Source organism: Mirounga angustirostris, unplaced genomic scaffold, assembly GCF_029215605.1.
Source record: "Mirounga angustirostris isolate CCGP_5_RB_7025 unplaced genomic scaffold, mMirAng1.0.hap1 SCAF_17, whole genome shotgun sequence".
NCBI classification, from domain to species: Eukaryota; Metazoa; Chordata; class Mammalia; order Carnivora; family Phocidae; genus Mirounga; species Mirounga angustirostris.
In genome coordinates this window covers 10,212,168-10,236,722 of record NW_026991725.1, presented here as the reverse complement: position 1 = coordinate 10,236,722, position 24,555 = coordinate 10,212,168, and the positions used below count along the sequence as shown (strand labels likewise).

Sequence of the window (24,555 nt, the reverse complement as noted above, 5' to 3'; positions counted from 1 at the left end):
TTCCCGAGAATTCGGCAGCTTCCTTTTGGCACCCACCCCAGAAGATAAAGGTATTTAAAATTTAGTGAAGCAGCCTAGCGCAAATAAACCTAGCCCGTATATAAAACCTTCAACGCGCACCGTTCCAATGTGTTTGGTTCTGCCACCATGCCACCCAATAATCCCTGCTTTTCCTATACTTGCAAGCAGGGGCAAAACGGTGTTTGGTAAGCAGTTCATCATTACTCTGAACTTATCTGGGTATATTACATAAAATATATATAAAATTTGGGCATATTTTTTTCCCCTACTCGAACTACTGTTAAGTAGAATACGGAAGTCCGATGTAAACCTTTTCAAGCCTTCAAGCAGTTTGCTTATTAGCAGGTAGTGAATTAATTATAATTAGCTTTATCTTTCACTCTTGCCCCAAGGCTTTTACAGGGAAACCATTTGTAATAATAGTTATCTTTTATTGGGCACAAATCACTAGTCAGGAACCTTACTGAATTTTTTCAAGTCTTCAGTGTCCCTAAGAGTTAGTATCGGCATTTTGCAGATGAGAAAACTTAAGGTCAAAAGAAGTTGTAATTTGCCTAGGTCATAGAGTTGCAACTCAGCAGGACCAGGATTCAAACCCAGGTGTTACACATAAAAGTCCTTACTCATTTCACTAGCGCAGCTATTGTTATCATGTATTCTCTTTTCATAACGGTCTACTAATTTCATTTCTCTTCTTCTTTAGGTGAAACTGAAATTTGTGTAGCATATAGTCCCAACAGATATAAAAGTGCTAAATTCGGTATTAATCCATTGACAAACCAAGTTAATACTGGTGTATATAGCCACTGTTATTTAAGGATGGGTAGTTACACAGGAGGAAATACTAAAAAGAGAAAATAAAGTCAAATGAAGGGGGTATATCAGGATCATAGAAGATGTGATCTCGTTTCTGCCAGGATACTTTGTTCTCCTTTGCCTGTGGATTCCTACATTTGCTAGACTCAGCACAGGAGGTCAGCCTTCCATGACATTAGATGCCATCCTCTGATGCTTCAGCATCTTGGCCTTATGTATAACACAGCATTTGCCTGCCACACTATTTGTTCCTTTACTCTATACCCACCACTACACTCTAAGGGCATAGACGGTGTTATTAGGCCTTGTATTCCTAACCAAATATATCATGTTTGTTTAAGGAGTATTTGGCATTAATATATAACGTGTCAGGCACAGAGCTAGGCACTTCCAATACTGAGACATAGTTGGTATTACCCCCAATCTCATACATAAAAAAACCAAAGCTCTGAGAAATTAAAGAACCTATTCAAAGTCATAGAGTTGGCAATAGGTGGCACCATCACAACTACCTCCAGGATATATAGAGCCAAGAATCTGTTTGCAAGAACAAAAAAAAAGATCACATGCTTGTATGTATTTTTTGTACCTTGTAGCATACGGTCTCCATTTACATAAATTCTGAAGATGAACAATTTGTCTCATTTAAAATATTCAAGTTGGAGTCTATCTGTCCTGACATTAGAATAAAAGACTGAGAATAAAGGAAATTAATATGTTTAATTCAAATGCTGCTAAGATTATTTACATTACAGTATTGTAGTAGTACTGTAATAACTACCTTCATGTCAGGTGCCATTGTAAGTACCTTACATATATGAAGTCAATTTTTTATTCCAACTGTACAAAAACTAGCAACTAAGAAAAATCTGCTAATAGTGAATAGTCTCCATCACTGTATAAGCTTGACTCTTTACCTTTGGCAGAGACCTGTCTCCTAAATGGATGCAGGGCCGTAAAGCCTCAGGAAAGACAAGCTGTAAGAGAATGCAGCCACAGGTATATCAAGTAACAAAAACATTCTTCCTTATCAGGATAAAGTGTTTATCAGTTTTCACGCAAAGTCATCTTGAATGGAAAGAGACGGGGAGCATGATTAAATGATGGAAAATGGAAGAAAGAGGGAGGCTGACCATAATCTTGTAGCTGCAACATTATGACAGGTAAGGCATGAGCTTTTACCAATGAGGTATAAGGATATTTAATAGACCAAAGAATTTAAAATCCTAGGGAACTTGAGTAACAAGTCACAGAAGAGGCTCTTTGTTGTGGCTCATTACCACAAAAGGCCATCAACAAATTAAGAAATAGTAAAATAAAGAGAGCAATAGGTCTCTTCTTGGTAGACAGCCTGTGCTGCTTCTTGTCCATTCAAAAAAAAAGGGGGGGGGGAGTGGTGGTGAAAAGGGGCATTTAATCTCAAGGCTTTATTTTGAAATTTGGTTCCAGATGCCCCACCACAGCATACATCACACCTTCCTTCACACTGAAGGAAAAAATCCTTAAGAGTTCACCACATTTGGGTGTTGTTAATTTTAGCATAAGCTTTTGTTCTTCTATAAGAAGTATCTCTCTGGATTCACACCACAGAAATGTGAATGAACGTTATTTCCATTGTGTAATCATTTAAAAGTCACCTACAAATTGAAATTTGACATGATGCACTGATAGTTCAGGATCATTTTTCATCAGTCCCACGTTCTTGTAGTTGATTTCAAATGTTACAGGTGATTACAGGATTTGAAGTATTTCATGAAAACATTCATGCTGGGATCATAAAATTCCATTTCTGATACAGTCTTTTAAAAAGTCTGTTTTTAACTTTTGTCTTCAAGAGCTACTTTCTTCTTGCTGTTCTGACCAGTGACCTTTTTCCTGTGACAAGAAAATTAAAGTTGAATCCAAAATTCTAGATATATGTACTCTCTAAAACTCTGCCAGTTTAACAAACATTTCTTGAAACCTGTATAATCAAGTATACGAGGCACTAGGAACACAAGGATGCATAAGACATGGTTTCTGCCCTTTAGGAAACCAAAATCACCTAAGTGAGACAGAAACATCATCGTAAACTACACTACAACATAGTATAAAAGATGGAGTCTGACTCTGACATTACTAATAGTTAAGAGTTCACACTGATTAAGTGCTAGATACTGTTATAAGTGCTTTGTATGTATCAGCTCAGATAATATTCCTAACTTACGAAGAAGATTCTAATATTACCCTCATTTTACAGATGAGGAAAATGAGGCAGAATGGTTGAATAACTTGCTGATCATCACACACTGATAATAAATGTTAGATATGAACCCTGACAGTCTGATTTTAGAGTTTGGTGAATGCCCATCAATTAAGTTAACAGAGGAAAAGGAAAAATTTGGGGAGAAAATAACCAATGTTTGCACTCTACAGTTTAGTAATGCAAAGTTCCTGGATGTATATTAACTTATTTAATCCTCAACCAACTTTGAGTAGCAGAGTTGGCATGACTTACATACTTATTTCTATCATATACAGGGGGAAGTGACTTGTCCAAAGTCACACAGGAAAAGGTGGTATGAGAGCCAATCCTTCGGACTCCAAATCCAATTTTTCCCTCCACTCTACCAGGCTCAGTTTGTAGTGCCTGATGTGAGGTCCACTAGGCAAGAGGATTCAGGTTTATATGGAAAGCTGGGCCTGGATATATGGACTTCAGAGTTCTCAGCAAGGTGTGGGATCATTAAAGGAACACCTAGAGTAAAAAGGTAAGCTGGAGTTGGATCAGGTGTTGTTTACATGCTCTATTAAGGAGGATGGCTTTTAAATGTGAAACAATGGACAGGGCGCCTGGGTGGCTCAGTCGTTAAGCGTCTGCCTTTGGCTCAGGTCATGGTCCCAGGGTCCTGGGATCGAGCCCCACATCAGGCTCCCTGCTTGGTGGGAAGCCTGCTTCTCCCTCTCCTACGCCCCCTGCTCGTGTTCCCTCTCTCACTATGTGTCTATCTGTCAAATAAATAAAATCTTTAAAAAGAAAAGTGAAACAATGGACATGACCACAGCATCTTAAATGGGGGGCTTAGGTGACAAGATTTATATCAAGTGTCCTCGAAGTCTCAGTGCAGCTAAGTTTTAACACCTCAAGTGTAAATGCTACAAACATATAAAATCAACATCCAAAGTATAATTATTATTATTATTTTTAAAAGATTTTATTTATTTGACAGAGAGAGACACAGCGAGAGCAGGAACACAAGCAGTGGGAGTGGGAGAGGGAGAAGCAGGCCTCCCGCGGAGCAGGGAGCCCGATGCGGGGCTCGATCTTAGGACCCCAGGATCATGACCCGAGCCGAAGGCAGACGCCCAACAACTGAGCCACCCAGGTGCCCCCAAAGTATAATTCTTTAAAATATTATGTTTCTTATTAAAATTCAACACAGCCACCATCTTAATACTATATGTGATTTCTGACTTTTTGTTAAAATTTTCATCAGCTGCTGCTCAGTGCCTGAAGAGATTACATTTCTAATTCTAGCTTTAAGTTCACCCACAGAATAATGTTCTGATGCATACACAACAGTTCTGATACAGCTACAAGAAAAAGTCTAATAGATCAGGTAACCAAGGTGGCCAAGCAGGGTGACCATCTCTACCAATCCACTGGTTTAAGTGTCAGCCAGAAACTATTACCACAAAAAATTCAAATAAAAAGTGTTAATACTAAGAACTAACAAAAATGAGTACGTACAGATACAAATAAAATGTTTTATGAATCCTGGAACACTACATCTAAAACTAAGGATGTAATGTATGGTGATTAACGTAACAATAAAAAATTTTAAAAAAAGAGTACATAACATCCAAAAATAAATAAATAAATGTTTTAAGCTTTCAAATGATACTTTTGTTAAGTTTGTTGCATTTATTCTTCCCAAGTTATTAAAGGTTAAAACTGCACTAAAACTTTGGGACACTGTGTACACTCTACATCCTTGAACTTAACATTATACTTCTCACAGTCAATACAAAATGTCAAGTAAGACTCTTGTTCCACTTAGATGGAAAGCATGCCAGTCTTCTTGCCTTTGTTCACCTTGTCCCTTCCATATGCCTAAATTTTGCCTGTCCTTAAAGATAGTTCCAGCTCCTTGAAGCTTTTTGTAACTACACCAATTCAGAGTATTTGTCCTCTCCAAACTTCTATTTTATTTAAAAATTATTCTCTAATGTTTTTTAATGTATACTAGGAAAGGGGTCTCATTTTACATTCATTCACATACCCAAGCACCTGGCAGGAGAAAAGGTCCTTGGTAAATGCCTACATTTTATATATATTAGATATAAACGGGTACCGGTAGAATTTGAAGAGTGTCATTTTCCTTAAATAGTGTAAAGAGTAGTAGAGGTTAGCACAGTCTTGATTACCCCTATCAAAAGGTAGTCCTGTGTATATACTAAAACAAAACAACAATGCTTGAACATCGTCCTAAAACTCAGCTAAACTACTACAAATTTATTCAAGTCATACTTTTTAGAGGTGTTACAAGGTGCTTCAGCATAAGCCTAAGATTATACTGAAATCCTGCCTAGAATAGGGAGCCTTCAGGGAAGATTCCATCAATGTGAGTCAACAGCCCTCACTGCCTCAGCAGTATGTCCTGAAGTAGGCTGTGTGGAGGTGGTGGGCAGTGCAGTTCTAATTCAAAGTGAACTGAAATCATTCTTTCAAAGATGGAAAAAACCAGATCATTAATATACAGATAGAGAAAAATTCTGAGATTGAATCATCCAAGTTCCCAAATCACAGGCAACCTAAAATACATTACTTTCATTACATTCTATAACTGACTGAACCTATCAATTCTACCTCGAAAAATTTATCCTAAGGAGAAATAATGCCTACTAAAACCATATGACAGTTGAACAGTCATCATATACTTACCGTTTATTCTTAGCTTTTTCTAAGAAATATTTTGGAGTTGTACTAATGCTCTCCCTTTCCAATGGCTTCTTAATCATCTTTTTCTTTTGTTTGCTGAAAGTTATAAAAAGAGAAAGGAATGAAATTCAGTAGAACTTAATTGAAAACAGCTTAAGCTAAAACTAGTTTTGATTCTTGATCACAAAAATTCACTTTTTAATCTACTTATGGTTTGTGGTGACACTATATCCACTTTAAAATGCTAAATTACCCAGTAGCATTTAGAGAGATAACCCAAAGGGATGATAAATTTGATCAATTTTTTAAAAAGGCACTGATTAAAATATGTCCTGAGTCACACTTATATCCTGTGCCAACAAGCACTGAAGTTCCACTTGGGGCAATTAACTGCTTTTTACCAGTTTTATGGACTAAAATAAATTCTAAGCATATTTCACTTACATTGAATAATTTTTTAAAAATCTGATTAGCATTTCAAGAATGAAAAAACTGATAAGGAAAGAACATATTCACAGATATTTAAAAAGGAAAATTTTTATCTTAGAATTCCTAAAACTAGTAGTATTGCTAGAACTGTAGTTTTAAGAGTGTGAAAGCAAGAATGCATACGGAGGGATAGAGGGAGAGGGAGAGAGAGAGAGAGAGAGATCATCTAGGCAAATTCAAGATTGTACCTTAGTAGTTTTTGGAAACCTTTTATGTATTCTGGCACAGGACATCCGGCCTGCTGTATAACATTGGCAACGCTGAAAAAGGAACCCATAAACATAAATTTGTATCTAGTCAAATTGATGTTTATGTACTTAAACCCTCTGCACAATTTGAGAGGAATGAAAACTACACCCACAAGAAAGTAATCCAGGACAGCGTTCTGGTTTGGTTTTTTTTTTTTAAGATTATTTATTTATTTATTTGACAGAGAGAGAGACAGCGAGAGAGGGAACACAAGCAGGGGGAGTGAGAGAGGGAGAAGCAGGCTTCCCGCTGAGTAGGGAGCCCGATGTGGGACTCAATCCCAGGACCCTGGGATCATGACCTGAGCCGAAGACAGACGCTTAACGACTGAGCCACCCAGGCGCCCCTGGGACAGCGTTCTGTTATAAATGATCACCAGATGTAAGCACGCAGGATTGCTGAGAGAACTGTCTGCTGGACTGAAATCCATGCGCCGATGAGTAATTTTTATCTAGCAGCCATTTCTCCCCAACATTTACCAAGCCCTGAAAAGCTACTAACCCAATCTTGGATGAGGACACTGACTAGAATTTATTAGATGATAGTGCTTACTATGCACTTGGCACTGTCTTGGGCTTTTCACATGTAGTGACTTCTTCAATCCAAATCCACACAACAACCCTTTACTAATGAAACACTATTATTATCCCCCTTGCCTGGATGGAAAACTGAGAGGCATGGTTATACTGACATGGAGGTCATGAAATTCACATGCTTGGAGTTAACTGAGGAGATGTAGGTGAATTTAGGCTTTTGGAATAGACTCCCCTACACATGAACGTGTAAAAGTCTGCTCAAAGTATATCCAAGGCTGACAAAGCCAAGGTTCAGAAGGCACAAATCAAAATCTTTGCCAAAACTGATAAACACATCAAAGTACAAACTGCCTCTGGCCATAACTCAATTTCATTTGTTAGAAATGCAAAGTGCTATTATCAGTCTAAAATTACTGTAGGCAGCCAAAATGTAAGAAACTCAGATTTTATTTTAAGATCTATGATGCTGGGCTAAATTAAGACCCAAGATTCTAAAAGTGCATGTGTTACCCAGGCTTCAAAGAGCTACAATTGAATAATATTGGGAGTGTGTTACTGAAACGGTTTTTCCCAGGACTAAATATAAAACTCCATCTGCCCATAAGAGTTAAGGGAAGGGTGCATCATGGTAAGAGATAATTTCGACTGGGCTGAAGAGACTCAGGGGTTAACTTTATTCACCAATCCAAAAACTTCACTATTACATTGTGAGTAATACCAACCAATGGCTACTGGGAGAATCCTGTGAGTTTGAAATTTAATAATGAATATTCCATTATGAATACTTCCAAATTCTAATAATGAAAATGCAAAAACAAAGCCCTTTGATCATTTTTCCTTTTGTCATGGCTAAAACCTGGTTGACTAATGCCATGACCGTATTTGGGACCTGGCCATTTTGTAATTATCTGTTGATTGTGTGTGCATGCAAGAATAATGAAGCAGTCCTGCCACCTTAATACTAAGTTATTTTTCCTAATTTACCTTCTTAATAATGGTTTATCATCTTCAGTGAAAAATGTAACAGCTTTTCCTTTATGCCCCGCTCTTCCAGTTCGACCTAAAAGAAAAAAAAAAAACAAACAAAACCACTTTTCTGGGGAAAGGGAACTTCAAGATTCACGTACAAGTCACTGGCTTTTCACTAAAATGAGCACTACAAAATGAGCATGTTTGAAGGGAAGGAGTAGGCGCAAGACAGACGAGTAGTGCCCGGGGGTGGCAGGGGTTGTGGGGGGCAGAGGGGTAGCAGCAGGAGAGACAACTCACCTATCCTGTGGATGTATTCCACTGAACTGGTTGGGAAGTCATAGTTGATCACCAAGTTCACACCTTTAAAATCAATCCCTCGGGCCAGCAAGGCTGTACAAATAAGAACCCAGATTTTTCCAGCTCGGAAGCTGTGGACTGTGTTATCTCTCTAGTTAATAAAACACATGTTAAATGTTTTAGTACCACTCTAGGAACAGAAAACAAGTACTTTATAAATTTCATGCCAATATTTTAAAGTTAAGTAGTTCTTTATCATTTTGAAAGTATACACTTGACTTTACCTGTTGCTGTGTTCTGTCTGCATGAATAACATCTACATTAATACCTTCATATATGAGCTCATGAAAAAGTTCTTTAGCCCTTTCAATGGACTGAACAAAAACAAGAACAGGTGGATTGAAACCCTAAAAGAGAAAAGGCAAAAATCAGCACATATAACCCATAATCAAGAATACAGTAGCAGTATTTCATATGATTTTAGTTCATAAAAGAACCCAATTCAGTGTACTTTTTATTGCCAAATTTCTCAGATTAGTATCTGCCTCCATCTTCTTCACCATCCATTCTCTTCTCAACTTGAACTCTAATTTCCATCTTGCTAATTCCAACAATCATGTCTAATTAATCCCCTTTACCTTCCTATAATGATAGATACCCACTCCCTAGAACAATCATCTCTTGGCTTCTGTGCTCAGATTTTTAAATTCTGCTAAAATGCAGTAACTTTTATTAATTCACTGTTTATCCTAATTGTGGGTATTCCTCCAAAGCTCAGTCTTTGGTTCTCAGTTTTCTCAGTATAGTCATTATCTTATGTTAAATATATTCTCAGTTATCAACTACTCACTCTAAGCAGATGATTTTTACATTTCTATCATCAAACCCCACCTCTCTCTCAAACCAGCTTTCTCTATTTTCAATTGCCCTATTAGGGCTTTACCTTTTTATTTTGGTTCATAATCTCCCCTTCTGAAATCTAATAAAGCTGTGAAGCTTTCTAATAGGCAACCATGCATTCACACAAAATCTAACAACTTCAGAGGGTTCACAGACCTCCTAAGCTCATACATGGCTAGAAATCCCTGATATATAATCTCCATGTGAATATCCATGTGAAAACCTTAAAATTCCTAGTGCCAAATGATACCTTTCAGAATAGTAATGAAACGAATGTGCATGGCATGGTGTGCTGAGCACTATTCTAAGTACTATGTTTGTATCAAGTCATTAATACTAAAACAATTCTATGAGATATTATCATTTCCATCTTGCAGATGAGGAAGCTGTGAGGTTAATTTGCCTAAAGCTAGAATTCCAATTCAGGTAGTCTGGCTCCAAAGTTCAAACTCTTAACCACTTCTGTAGTCACTAGGTACCTGCAAACACCTTTCCCTTTCACCCTCTAACTATTCTTAACATTCCACCATTGAGGCTGTCACCCTCATTTCTCTCATTTATTTCCTCCTCATCTCTGACCAGCCTAATTTAACAACCTACTGATTTCTTTACTTTCAGTCTCTTGCCATTACAAGTAATTTAAGTAATTTTCCTTAAAATTCTTCAAATGTCCAGTGGTTTCTCTTAAGGTGACCCCAACCTTCCTGTCCAACCTGATCTTCTTTAATTCTCACCATAAACTCTTTGCCTTAAATTGGTAATCTCTTGGGGCACCTGGGTGGCTCAGTCGTTAAGCGTCTGCCTTCAGCTCAGGTCATGATCCCAGGGTCCTGGGATCGAGCCCCGCATCGGGCTCCCTGCTCCGCGGGGAAGCCTGCTTCTCCCTCTCCCACTCCCCCTGCTTGTGTTCCCTCTCTCGCTGTCTCTCTCTCTGTCAAATAAATAAATAAAATCTTAAAAAAAAAATAGGTAATCTCTTCATAAGTCTCTAAACCCACTGTGTTCCCCTCCACTGCTTAGACTACTCCAGCCGCTCCTCCAACCATCAACTTCCCTTGCCCTTTTATCTCACAGATCTTTCCAAGGACCAAATTAGTAGCATTTCCCCCATAAGGCTTTCCCCAACCAATTCAACTCTCCCTCTTGGCCCCATTATGACTACATGGGTGCTTAAGAAAAACACTCTATAGCCTTTTATGACACTTTACTGCAAACTATCTTACACAAGTCTATATCTAAGATATTTCCCCTAAAAAAAGACTAAATTCTAGGGGCAGGGCTTAAGATTTCTATTTGTTTTATTTTCCCCTGCCCTAACCCCTCACAGTTAACTTTTAAATTATGGCTTCTACTCAATATTTACTGAAAGGATAAAAACAGAAAACCACGGGCGCCTGGGTGGCTCAGTCGGTTAAGCGACTGCCTTCGGCTCAGGTCATGATCCTGGAGTCCCGGGATCAAGTCCCGCATTGGGCTCCCTGCTCAGCGGGGAGTCTGCTTCTCCCTCTGACCCTCCTCCCTCTCGTGGTCTCTGTCTCTCATTCTCTCTCACAAATAAATAAATAATAAAAAAAAATCTTAAAAAAAAAACAAAACAAAAAAAACCCAGAAAACCACACTCAGTGTCCTACTCATTCTACAATGCTCCTAGAGTTCTAGAAGAAACCAGCAGAGGGATGGGGGGAGATGAAAAACAGATGTACATGTGGAAAAAGGAGACTTTTAGGGCATCAGGTAGGTCTTTTCCTAGCCCACCCTGAGCTGGGAACAGAAAACTTAATCTAATCTAAGTGGTGAGCCTCCCTGCTCAGGACAACAGTTGACTCAATGTGCTTAAGAATTTACCACTAGATTACTAAGTATGACACAGAAATAGTGCTCGGCCTCCCACCAGTCATATAAGATTTGATGAACCTGGGTGCCTGGGTGGCTCAGTCGTTAAGCGTCTGCCTTTGGTTCAGGTCATGATCCCAGGGTCCTGGGATCAAGCCCTGCATTAGGCTCCCTGCTCAGTGGGAAGCCTGCTTCTCCCTCTCCCTCTCCCACTTCCCCTGCTTGTGTTCCCTCTCTTGCTGTGTCTCTCTCTGGCAAATAAATAAATAAAATCTTAAAAAAAAAAAAAAGATTTGATGAACTTCATCAAAATTCAAGAAGATAGCCCAAATATACCTTTTTAACAAGTTCTCTCATGGCCAGAAGTTTCCCAGTCTCAGACCCAACAAAGAGAAGCTCTTGTTCTACAGTCTCTACTGCAGAATTCCTGAAAAGAAAACATACCTTGTAGATTGCAAGAGCCAATTTTTGCTTTTCCCCCGAATTCTAAATAAATGAAAAAATTTACATTTAACCCCAACAGAATCAAGTTTTCCATTGTCAATATAAGCATTTAATTATTTATACTTTAATATGAAGACAAAGTTATTTATTTATTTTGAAGTTTAATTTATTCACGTAATCTCTACACCCAACATGGGGCTTGAACTCATCACCCTGGGATCAAGAGTCGCATGCTCTTCCGACTGAGCCAGGCAGATGCCCCAAAGTTATTTTTATTTTTCATTTGTTTTTGAAAAGATTTTATTTATTTGAGAGAGAGAACGTGCGTGCATGCGCAGGGGAGGAGCAAAGGGAAAGGGACAAGCAGACTCCACATGGAGCCTGACTCGGGGCTTGACCCCACGACCCTGAGACCACAACCCAAGCTGAAACCAAGAACCAGATGCCCAACTGACTGAGCCATCCAGGTGCCCCCCAAAGTTATTTTTAAATGTTTTATTCTAATTATAAAAATGTTATCTAGGGGCGCCTGGGTGGCTCAGTCGTTAAGTGTCTGCCTTCAGCTCTGGTCATGATCCCAGGGTCCTGGGATCGAGCCCTGCATTGGGCTCCCTGCTCAGCTGGAAGCCTGCTTCTCCCTCTCCTACTCCCCCTGCTTGTGTTCCCTCTCTCGCTGTCTCTCTCTGTCAAATAAATAAATAAAATCTTAAAAAAAAAAGTTATCTAAAGAAAATTTGAAAAATAGGGAAAAATGTAAACAGTAAAACAAATTGTCTACAATTCTACCATTTTAGAATAAATTGTGACATTTTATTGTAGCCTAATCATAAATTTTCATGTATCTAATTATTTACATACAAAAATTTCTAAAAATAAAATTACTGGATAAAATAATGATAACTTTTTAAGGTTATTACAGGTCTGAGCTTTTTCTCTTAACGATTCAGAAGAGCTTTTTTATAGACGGGGGTGAGCCTTAAAAGGCTTTATAAACACTAATAAGATACTGTAGTAGAGGGGCGCCTGGGTGGCTCAGTCGGTTAAGTGTCTGCCTTTTGCTCAGGTCATGATCCCAGGGTCTTGGGATTGAGCCCCATGTCAGGCTCCCTGCTCAGCAGGGCGTCTGCTTCTCCCTTTCCCTCTGATCCTCCTCCCCGTCTCTCTGTGCTCTCTCTCAAATAAATAAAATCTTAAAAAAAAAAAAAGTTGCTGTAGTACATTACACTGCATCATAAATATTTTTTCCCTTCTGTTTTCTTTTCTTTTTTAAAAAGATCTTATTTATTTGACAGAGAGAGACAAAGCGAGAGAGGGAACACAAGCAGGGGGAGTGGGAGAGGGAGAAGCAGGCTTCCCGCTGAGCCACCCAGGCACCCCTCCCTTCTGTTTTCTGCCTTTATATTTATGGTGTATTTGTTCTTTCTTTTTATAAACAGAAGTTTTTAAGTTTAAAGTATTTTTTATTGTTCCATTTGGCTTCTATTTTACTTAATATGGTATTCAAGCACTTTTTAAAAAAAAAATATATTTACTTAAGAGAGAGAGAGAAGGAACATAGAGGTAGAGGGAGAAGCAGGCTCCCTGCTGAGCAGGGAGCCCGACATGGGCTCAATCCTAGGACCCTGGGATCATGACCCGAGCTGAAGGCAGACACTTAACCGACTGAGCCACCCAGGTGCCCCCAAGCACTTTTTCATATAGCTATAGTCTTCATACTTATCATTTCATGGGTCACATAATATTCTATCACGTGTCTATATTACAATTTCCTAAAACATTTTTCTACTAGTGCACATTCATTTAATATAAAATGCTTCCCCTAATATTTTTTAAAAGGATTATAAATCAAGTGGCCCTATGGTCCTACTTAAGCCATCAAAGAAACTAAATCCTCTGGGTGGCTATAAAGCTCCTTTCACACTTTATGGATAGATGGGAAAAATCAACTGAAAAAATAATGACAGAAATACTAATATGATAATTCGAGAATCTCCCTTTGGATTATTCTAAAATAGAAAATCCTTGGGGCGCCTGGGTGGCTCAGTCAGTTAAGTGTCCGACTCTTGATTTCGGCTCAAGTCACGATCTCAGGGTTTTAAGATTAAGCCCCATGTCAGGTTCTGTAGTGGGCATGGAGCCTACTTAAGACTCTCTCTCTCCCTCTCCCTCTGCCCCTCCCCCTTACCTTTCTCTCTAAAAAATAAATAAAATAAAATAAAATAGAAAATCCTTACTCAATCTTGACTTTAAAGAATACATGTCCTTCAGTAAAACTCTCCCTGTTTTTAATCTAAGGCCAAACAACCTATCTCGAGTCTTTAAAAAAAAAAAACAAAAACAAACGGACTTGTATTAAAAAAAAAGTCAGAGGGATAACAAAGAAGAACAATTACCTTGCTCCAATGGATACAGTAATGACATTGTCCAGGTTGAGTTTGCACCACTGCTCAACATCATATGCAAAAGTTGCACTGAACATAGCTCTTCTGACCTTAGGAGATATGCAGGCCAGGAAAATGGAAGCCAGTTGGTCTCTGAACCCAGTTTTGCCATCTTCAAACAGTTTGTCTGATTCATCTACTACCAGCCACTCAACACTGAGAAATAACAAAACATCTTGTGGGTACTGAACTGGATGGAAGATCCAAGACACTTCACTAAACTGTGGGGACACATGAACCAGTCAAACCATCATGGTACTTCTCAGATCCACACATCATACCAGAAAAAGGTAAAAGAAAACTCAGCAGGAAAAAGGTAAAAACAAGATAAACATTAAGCAATGTCCTATTCCTTTAACCTCAAAGACATGAGGTTCCATTAGCAACAACAGAGCTTCACATAAACCTTATAAACTCCATCACCATTGCTGAAAGAAGTGAAAACATCTAGGGGAATTCTATACTAACTGCTTATCAGAATCTGTAACTTTCTTCCAGACCAGACAGTTACTTTCCTACGAGTCTAATGAAAACTATTATTCTCAGCACCAACACTGACTGAAAGCTGGCAGAAAGCAAGATCCAACGGGCCATAAGACAAGCAGTCAAGGGCAAAATAGAATCAACTAAATGAAAATACACACAGAAGAGATTAAAATATTATCTGTACCTTGTTAAATCTATTCCTGGAGGATCTTGCTTTAATAAATAGATTAGTCGATTTGGAGTAGTCACAAGAATATCTATAGGAAAAACAAATGATACAAATTGCAAAAGCAAGATTCATCTCTCTTAAACAAGGGAATTAAGCCTCCTGAATTTCAGTGAAGAACCTGAAGAGGGGAGAGGAGGGGGAGGTTATACTTGCTATCTTACTACACCAACGCCACAAAAGTTCTTTCTTATTTGTAAGCTAATATATGTATTTTTTAATCCACGATAGCATAAACTACTATATGCTTACTTTTCCTTTTATTATGTTTGATCTGCCTTCTCAACTTCTAAGAGGCAAGAACACTATAAGCCAACTGTTATTTTCAAATATTTAGTTTTGTTTTTTGGGAAAATCCTTTCTTTAAATGAAATTTTACTCAGAAGCTCAAAATTAAAGACAGGTTAAAGCTGATTTTCTGACTGATATAGGGTAGGGATGTAAGCCATTCTAATCTGCAGAGTATTTCCATGGCAGATTAAAAATCAACAGTATAAAGCAGGGTTTCTCAGCCTTAGCAGTACCGCCATTTTGGTTCAGATAACATTTTGTTGTAGGGGACTGTCTTGTGCATTGTGGGATGCTGTTACCTCTACCTACCATAGGTTAGTAGCACTCCAGTTTTGACAACTTAAAATGTCTCCAGATATTGCCAAATGTCCCTGGGGTGGAAGGTGAGGTGGGGGGCAAAACTGCCTCTGGATGAGAATCACTGGTATATATTTATATAAGTACCGAGTGGGAGTGGAGAAATCTCTTTCAGTTTCTCTAAAAACCAAACTAATTGTGTGTACGACTACACTTTTAAGAACTCTTAGGTGGCAGTTAAGGATATTTGTAATTTGCAAATCCCTTATATGCTCTATATCTCAAGCATGAGTCCCTTACCAAACTTCTTAGATGATTTAGGTCCAAATTTCTTGGCTGCCACTGCCGCTTTGTGGATCATGTGTATCCTGAATCCTGTTCCCTCCGAGATTTTTACTAATTCTCTGTGAATCTGAAATGGCAAATGACAAAAATATTAGCTGCTAAGATACTTAGATAAGATGTATAGTCTTGTTTACATTATTAAAATAAACCTATTACCAGCCCATGAATAACTGAAATTAAACCCATAAAAATATGTGCATTAACCTGGAATCTCAGCATTTTGCAATCTGCTACATACTGTTTTTGGAATACAGTGCTATTAGAAAACTATCTCATGCTTGGCATATATTTTCTATTAAGCACCTTGGAAGCGTGGAGCAGGTCACTGTGTAGTTTTTCTTTCTCAAAAACTGAGATGAGGTTTAATTTTTCTAGGTGAAAAAATACATTTTAGAGAGGGACTATATATTCCAGTAGCCTCACCTTAAAAGATCTTAGAGCATTTGCCAAAGAAACATCATTAATGTTTAAATCATTGTTTTAGAAAATTATAAAAAGATTCAAAAAAACTTGCCCATGTGTAGTAAGTTACAGAACAGAGTAAGATACAGTACAGAATATTTGCCTATGCCAAAAGACATGGGCCTTACTCTTTTTGAGACCATTTTACTACCCTCAAATAAGAAATGACTAAAGCAAACACCAAATACATCCTCTTTCGAAGCTACAAGTCATACCTGGTTGGCAAGTTCTCGTGTTGGTGATATAATCAGAGCTCTGAAGCCTTTATTTGTGGGTTGTTTTAGTTGCATCAAAATGGGAATGCTAAAAGCCAAAGTCTTTCCAGATCCAGTAGGAGCAGAAGCCAGAAGTTCTCGACCCTAAAAACAAGGTATATTAAGTATAAGGTAAGTACATAAACTTTTCAGAGCCTGGTCAAGTAATACAACCAGCCATAGAAATAACAAAATAATCATAATGAATGTAATCATTCATCTTCCCGCCGCTTGTCTAACTTTTCCCATATTTGCTTTTCTAACATCATCCACCCTTGCCACCAGTGCCCCAAAGGAGTTTCTGACCATTGCCACCAAATACCATTTGACTTGGGTAAAGAATATGGATAACTAAAATCCAAAGATAATTCAAAACCTCAAGTATTTCCATTATTTCCATTTTTCTTTCCCATCAAATTCTCTTATCAAAGCAAAATTATAAAACCAACTTTTCCCCCTGATATCTGTACTGCTCAATCCCTAGGGATGGTTTTAATAAGTAACAGAATGGCTAAAGATAAGAAATAAAAAGTGGCAATAACTTGAGTGACAGTAATTTATAGGTGACAGTCTTCAAAACGTCACTATGATTTTTAGAGCTTTAAGCTGAAGTTGTAACAGAAACAATCTTAGATGAAAATCAGAAGCAAATTTACTATAATGTGAGACAAAAACATCATTCAAATGTATTCTCACTTCAGTTCCCAAAGAAAACAAAAAGGACTAGTACGGATGAAAAGGGAACTCCTATTCTTTGGCTTCATGGGGGAAAAAGTCAGCTCTCATAGGGACAAAAAAAAAAAACCTCAGAAAAATTTAATTTCCGAAACTCTAAGTTAACCCATGCCTTTATCAGTAGAATATAAACAAACTGGGGTACTTTCAAACAACAGAATACTACTCACTGACAAATTATAAATGCAATGTGAATGAATCTCAAAAACAATATACAGCATGAGAGAAACCACAAATTAAAAAATAAATAATGGATGATACCACTTATATGACATTCTATAGAAGAGGCAAAACTAATACATGGCAATAAACATCGGAACAGCAGTTCCCTGGGCAGGAGTGAGGTGTGGACTGAATGGAAATGGCACAACAGAATTTTCTGGGGTGAGAGCAATGTAACACGTCTCTGCTGGGGGGGATAGTTATACAGTGTATGCATTGTCGAAATTCATTGAACTATGAACTTACAATCTATGCATTTTATTGTATATAAGGTATACTTCAGTAACAAAAAGTACTGGGGAAAAAGAAGTCAGCCTATGTACAAGAATTCGCTATTTCTGAAATAGTTCCTAGGAATAATAAACTAAATCATGGATGGATAAACAGAACATAGCCCTTATCCTCAGAGGGTTTACACTCTAGTAAAATGTAAAAGGTATACACAAGTAATATAACTATATAATAGGGTAAAGTTTAAGATAAATGTTGCCAAAAAAAAAAGACACTAAATACCTTGGAGAACTGGTGGTTGAGGGAAGAGTGTTGGTAAGAGAAAAAGATCACATCTAATTGTAGTGATATGGAGGCCCAGGCATTTGAGATGGACCTTAAAAGCAAAGGAAGGATTTCAACAGGGAGAGACAAGGTAGAGAGGAAGACTTCAAAAACAGGGAAGAGAATGACCTAAGACACAGAGGAAGGAACGTTAGAGGCATTCTAATACTCACATGCAGCATAACTGGAATGGCTTGCATTTGGATTGGTGTAGGCATCTGGAAGCCTGCGTCTAGAATGTTCTGAAGCAGTCGAGAATTGATTTTATATTCCTGGTCAAGTTGCTGAAATGTAGCAATTGGGTCAGGAAGATCAGTTCCTTGGACATGAATTTTGTGTTTATTCCGGAAGAAGTTTATCTGAAAAGTGAAATAAAGGGGTCACAGACTGTCACATACATTGTAAGATGTTGTAAAGCAACAGTAACGGTTTCTAGGATAAGCTTTAGTAACATGTGAAACTTTCTGGTTAAATTCCAAGCCCTAAAAGATACAGATATTAGATATACTTCATGCCCTTTCACAGACAGAAGACCTTTGTAACCATAAAACCTATCTATCCATTTTCTTGTATTAATGTGTCAGTGGCATGAGTAATGGTTATTTATATTAATGTGCCACAATGATAATCGTAACTTATAATTTTATATAAGCTTCTAGAAGGCAGACATTGAATCCATCTAGTTTTTTCTTTATATGACAGCACACAAATGCCAATGCTTTTTGATGATTTATTCTAAACTCTATTTATTAAAATTGAGGGCCAAAAGCAGAGTCAAGTGGTGTTGATTCGGTTTGTTTTCCCATTCTGTGAGAATGACAGCCAAATGCTGGATTCAGGGTTACTGAAGTGAGCTGAACAATACTCTCCATCTGCAACATAGCAGGTGTGCAGCAGACATGACAATGATGTATTTGTTATTTGTTCTGTATTCTACTCCACCCCAAGGTATAAAATAGGTTTCTTAATTCTAACTCTTGGGGCACCTGTGTGGCTCAGTCCATTAAGCATCCGCCTTTGGCTTAGGTCATGATCTCAGGGTCCTGGGATGGAGCCCAGAGTCGGGCTTCCTGATCAATGGGGAGTCTGCTTCTCCCTCTCCCTCTCCCCCTCCACCCTGCTCGTGCTCTCTCTCAAATAAATAAATAAAATCTTAAAAAATAATAATAATAATTCTAACTCTCAAATCTCTATCAGAGGAAATCTTTCTAAACCAGTGAGTGTCACGGGTCATGATCCCAGGATCCTGGGATGGAGCCCCGAGTTGGGCTCCCTGCTTGGCAAGGAGCCTGCTTCTCCCTCTCTCTTTGCTGCTGCTCCCCCTGCTTGTGCTCTCTCTGTCAAATAAATAAAATCTTAAAAGAAAAAAAAATAAACCAGTGAGCGTAACAAAGAGGAGAAAGGGAGCAAATTTTATGTTTATCAAAGGGGGTATGAATTTTAAAAATTTCACTCCAAATGTGAATTTAGACAGGTCAAAAATTCACAGTATATAGTATATGAGAATATGAGAAGAAACACACACACACACACACACACAAATCTTTTGACCTGTTCAAGTTTCAAGATACTTTCAAGAATTTTAAACTTTAGGGGTGCCTGGGTGGCTCAGCTGGTTAAGCGTCTGCCTTTGGGTCAGCTCATGATCCTAGGGTCCTAGGATCAAGCCCCTGCTCAGCAGGGGAGTCTGCTTCTTTCTCTCTCTCTCGCTCACTCTCTCAAATAAATAAATAAATAATCTTTAAGGGGGGGGAATTTTAAACTTTAAAATTTTCAGCCACAGCACAAATACCTACTTTAAGTTTCCATTAGAGTGAAATCTAAACTAATATAATTAATCTTCTATCTTCATAAAACTATATTCACTTTTACCAAGAGAATAACCCAAGGACAAGGAAAAATTCACTAGGTCAGAAAAGAAACTGGGGCTAAGACATTTTTCTAACCTTTTCTTTTCTGAGATTCTCCAACTTTCCTGAAGTTAGTTTATTTTCTCTTTTAATTTTTTTATCTTCAATCTTCGCTTCCACAGATGATATCCACTGTATAGTAGAACCTTCTTCTTGAGAAGTAATTTCTAAAATATATATTAAAAAATCAAAAGATTTTTAAGTGCAACATTCTTGGGAGTAGCAAACAGGCCACAGCATCACGTTAAACAAAAGTAAAGTACTAGCTAATACAACAGAGAAAAGAAAGTAATAGGAGGAATAACAATTGGAAAAAGGAGAGGCAAGTTCTCTGTCAGTAAAATCAGAGCTCTGAAGCTCATTCTCTTCTTTTCGTTAGTTATTTCAGCTGTGTGATATGTAGATGACTGTATACTTGAAAACAGTAACAGATTAAATTGAAAATACTTAAGTAAGAGATTTCAATAAGGTAGCCAGCTCTTCTATATTCAACCAGTTAGAAAATAAATGATGAAAGAATAGATTTCACTTTTAATAGTGATGAACATAGCACAGTACTTATGGACTAGTCACTGATATAAAGATAGTAATTCTCACTAATCTATAACTAAAATTAGTTCAATGGGAAGTCATGGCAGGATTGTTTTGGAAGCCAGACTAGCTGACTTTAAAAGTTCATGTGGAGGGGCGCCTGGGTGGCTCAGTTGGTTGAGCATCCAACTCTTGGTTTCAGCTCAGGTCATATCATGGTTGTGGATTGACACCTGAGTCAGGCTCTGCGCTCAGTACGGAGTCTGCTTCGGGTTCTTTCTCCCTCTCCCTCTGCCCCTCCTCACTCACACTTCCTCTCTCTCTCAAATGAAAAAAATAAAATCTTCAAAAAATAAAATAAAAATAAAGTTCTTTCACTTCACTGAGGTACCACTGATATACAATAAATTGCATTTATTTAAACTATACAATTTGAGGAATTTTGACATATGTATACATCTGTTAAATCATCATTACATTTATTTCCATCACCACCCAAAATCTCCTTGTGGCCCCTTGTAATGCACTGCTCCATCCCTAAGCAACCACCTGTCTGCTTTCTGTCACTGTAGATCAATTTGCTTTTTCTGGAATTTTATATAAATGGAATCATGTAGTATGTACTAAATTTAGTCTGGCTTCTTTCACTCAGAATAGTTATTTTGAGATTCATCCACGTTGGAGCATGTATCAATAGTTAACTTTTTATTTAAAGGTAGTATTCCACTTTATGGATATATAAATTGTTTATCCTAAGATCCTTATCCTAAGATCATAAATTGAAGGACATTTGGGTCATTTCCAGTTTTTGGCTACTGAAAATAAAAGCACAGTGCTATGAACACCTGGTAGAAGTCTTTGTGAGGACACAGATTTTTCCTTTCTCTTAGGTAAATTCTTGGAATAGAATAGGTGGGTCATATGGTAGGTGTATGTCTAACTTTTTAAAAAAGTCCTTTGTCAATTTCTACCCTAAAAGCCTACTGAAATTTTAACTGAGTTTGTTTTGCATTGATTCTATAGATCACCTCAGGGAGAAAATATTTAGTTGTCCAATCAAAACATGGTATGCCGCATTACTCTGTACTATGCCACATATGTGCTACATTATAGTACATATCTGAGTGTTTCTGGTTGCCCAACAGTTGAATCCTTTTCCCAAGTTTGTGGCAGGTCTTTTTTTTCTTTTTTAACTACTCTTGGTGGAAGTCTTTATCGAACTTCCTTGCCGTCAGGGAAGTAAAATGTGTAAAACTGTAACAGCAAAAGTGTGGAACCGAAGTCAATGTCCCTGACACGTGGACTTGTCAAGTCAATTACGGAACATCCTTATAATGTGTAATGGCATACTATACTATGATTCAATGAACAAAGCAGTGGACTTCCTACTGATACAACGTTTCTGGTGGACAATTTCAAGATACCTAAACTTAAAATAAACCTATTGGTTAACTCTGAAATTCCATTTCTAAGAATTTATCAGATATACCCACATACACACAATGATAAGTGGGATGGCATTTATTGCAACACTGTAATAGCAAAAGTGAGGAAACAAACTAAATGTCCATCACAAACGAACTTGTTAAATCAATTACGGAATGTATAATGGGATATATTTTGTGTTAAAATGAAAAAGGCAGGGCACTTCCTACTGATTCCAAACAATCTCCAAAATATATCCATCCATACATACATATATATATATATATATATATATATATATTTTTTAAGTGGAGGAGGAGAGAAGGTTCAGAATAGAACAACAGATACAGTATGCTATTGTTCAGGTTTTTTAAGGGAGGTATAAATATAGTGAATAGATATCTTTATAAAAATACATAAGAAAATGATTAACAGCAGTTGCCTCTGGAGAAATAGGGGACTAGAAATAGTGGGAAGAAAATTTGCTTTTCACCACTGTATAACTTTTAAAAACCAGGTCTAATGGGGCGCCTGGGTGGCTCAGTTGTTAAGCGTCTGCCTTTCACTTGGGTCGTGATCCCAGGGTCCTGGGATTGAGCCCCGTGTCAGGCTCCCTGCTCAGCGGGAAGCCTGCTTCTCCCTCTCCCACTCGCCCTGCTTGTGTTCTTGTTCTCACTGTGTCAAATAAATAAATAAAATCTTTTTAAAAAAAAAATAAATAAATAAATAAAATAAAAACCAGGTGTAAGTATTTACTTTACTGAAAAAGGTAAATGGCTAGGAAACTTAATAGATATAACCAAGAAAAAGATCATATATCCCTAATGTACAGAAAAAAAAAAACCCTGTGAAAAATAGGCAAAGAGTAAGAACCAAAAATTCACAAATGCTGAGATGTAAATATCCACTAAAGCATATGAAAACATGCTCAACCTCACCAGTTATCAAGAAAATATATACAGAAATTAGTTTCATTCATTAGGTTGACAAAGAATTTAAGACCAATACTATCCAGCATTGACACAGGTGTGGGAAGTCATTTTTCGTTATCTATTCAAAGAAAGAAGTGTGCATACCCTTTCAGCCAGTGAGTCCACTTTGGGAATGGTAATTACAGAAATAACAGAACCTGTACAAAAGGATATATACACAAGTATTTTTATTGTAGCAATATTTGTAATGGCAAATACCTGGAAACAACCTGAATGCCATTAACTAATGAATGACAGTATACTGATTTGTAACCTTAAGCCTGTATTATTTTTGTAACTGGAAAAAAAAAAAAAGAGGAAAAAAAAGAAACTAAGAACTAACCTGACATCATCATTTTCCTCTTTTTCTTGCTCTGTTCCCTCTTCTTTTCAGTTAGGCTGTCTTCTTTTTTCTCTTCATCTTTAAGCTCCTGATGAGTTCTTGATGCTCCACACTCACCTGGGACAGACTTCTTGTTTCCAAAGAAGTCCAGTCCGTGCAGCACCTCTGAAGAATCAAAGTCATGTTTCCTTTTTCCTACCTAAAACCCAAAAAATTTAAAATGCAATCTACTGACTGACTGCTTTCACCCAAGCAGTACTGGCAGTAAGGGCGTGGGTCTAATAACTCCCCACCTTTTTTTAATCCTTTCACCAAGTATCTGTTGAGCTGGCAAGTGTGTTTGAGCAAATGGAATACAAGATGACTTTTCTGACCTTTTAACTGTAGTAATAATCATAACAGTAATTACCATTTATATGCTCATCAGCATAACACCTATATGCTGTCAGGCAGACTTCTAAGCATGCTTATATATATTAAATTACTTCATCCTCCAACAATGCTAAGGGGTAAATAGCGATATTACAGATGAAAAAAAATCAAGGCATTAGGATGTCAAATAACTTGAGGTCTCAAAAGTTGTGACAGATCCAGTATTTGGACCCAAATAATCCGGCTCCAGAGTTCAAACTCAACAACTACACCTACCGCCAGAGAAAGGAGAAATACACGTGTTGCTCAATGTCAAGGCTGATAAGATTTTCCATAATTGGGTCCCAACTAACTTCTCCCGATTTACCATTCACCCACTACTTAACTATGTAAGAGTCCCCATTTCTAAGTCGCTCTTCTCACTGGTTACTTAACACGTCATGAGGTTACAGGAATAAAAAGACTCATGTCCACTAAAGGTGTATGCATGCCAAGCCAACCTGGGTAGACTAGAGTGAAAGAATCTGTTCTCTTCATTCTGGGTTCATTCTGTTTTCGAAATTCCTTTCTACCAGTTTCGGAGAAAAAGCTACTTTTGAAAGGATTCTAACTGTGCTTTGAATAAACTAAAAAGCAGGGAGGGAGAAGAGTTTCTGTGCTAGGCCCACCGAAGTCTACAAATGAATGGTAAGAGTTCACTCCGATGGCAGCACTTGACCAGATAGGTCTGAGCACGAGCCCAACGCAAAGAGGGAACATGCCCCACGACCAGGCCGCGGTCTCCCAGCGCCGGCTCTCCCAGCAGCCAGATCATTCTCGGGCCCCTGCGCTCTCAGTTACTGGGGCTTCTGTTTTCCTGCGTACAGTACCTGGAATCGCGCTGCGTCCGCAGAAAAACGTCTCACGTCGAATTTGGCCCCCACGCCAAGCCGGCGAAAGAGATCGTGAGCATCCATCTTTACCCAGAAAGCACCGCGGTCCCAGGACGCCTGCGCAGAGAACTTCCTCCCCCAGAAGGTCTGGGGCTGGGCCGTGGGCGGAAGTGGTTCTGGGGGGCGGAGCCTGGCGGCTGCGAGAAATTAAACCGTTTTACCTCCTATAGCCCGACATTATCTGTTCTTTTCAAAAATGTTTATCAAGATCCTCTTATGCCGGGCACTGTTCTAGACTTTTATGGGTACTTTGGTGAACAACACCTTAAGATTCCTCAC

At 38.1% G+C, this 24,555-nt stretch overlaps 1 protein-coding gene across 1 annotated transcript; it reads right to left on the bottom strand.

Annotated features, from left to right (window-relative positions):
* Window positions 1–1,538: 1,538 nt before the first annotated feature.
* Window positions 1,539–24,344, bottom strand: DDX52 (DExD-box helicase 52). Its single transcript, XM_045889356.3, has 15 exons — window positions 24,214–24,344; window positions 22,973–23,171; window positions 19,739–19,869; window positions 17,966–18,151; window positions 16,242–16,385; window positions 15,520–15,631; window positions 14,590–14,662; window positions 13,872–14,075; window positions 11,371–11,461; window positions 8,586–8,708; window positions 8,302–8,452; window positions 8,017–8,092; window positions 6,436–6,507; window positions 5,762–5,854; window positions 1,539–2,712 (listed from the first exon to the last, which is right to left on the bottom strand). The coding sequence occupies exons 1-15, from the start codon at window positions 24,298–24,300 to the stop codon at window positions 2,655–2,657; spliced, it is 1,800 nt and encodes a 599-aa protein (XP_045745312.2). The 5' UTR covers window positions 24,301–24,344; the 3' UTR covers window positions 1,539–2,654.
* Between the last annotated feature and the right edge of the window lie 211 nt (window positions 24,345–24,555).

Coding starts and splice junctions, on each gene's coding strand:
- DDX52 (XM_045889356.3), bottom strand. CDS start 24,300: ATGGATGCTCACGATCTCTTTCGCCGGCTTGGCGTGGGGGCCAAATTC. Junction 15,632..16,241: donor CACGAGAACTTGCCAACCAG/GTATGACTTGTA, acceptor TTGCCATTTCAG/ATTCACAGAGAATTAGTAAA. Junction 11,462..13,871: donor ACTGTATCCATTGGAGCAAG/GTAATTGTTCTT, acceptor TTTTCTTTTCAG/GAATTCTGCAGTAGAGACTG.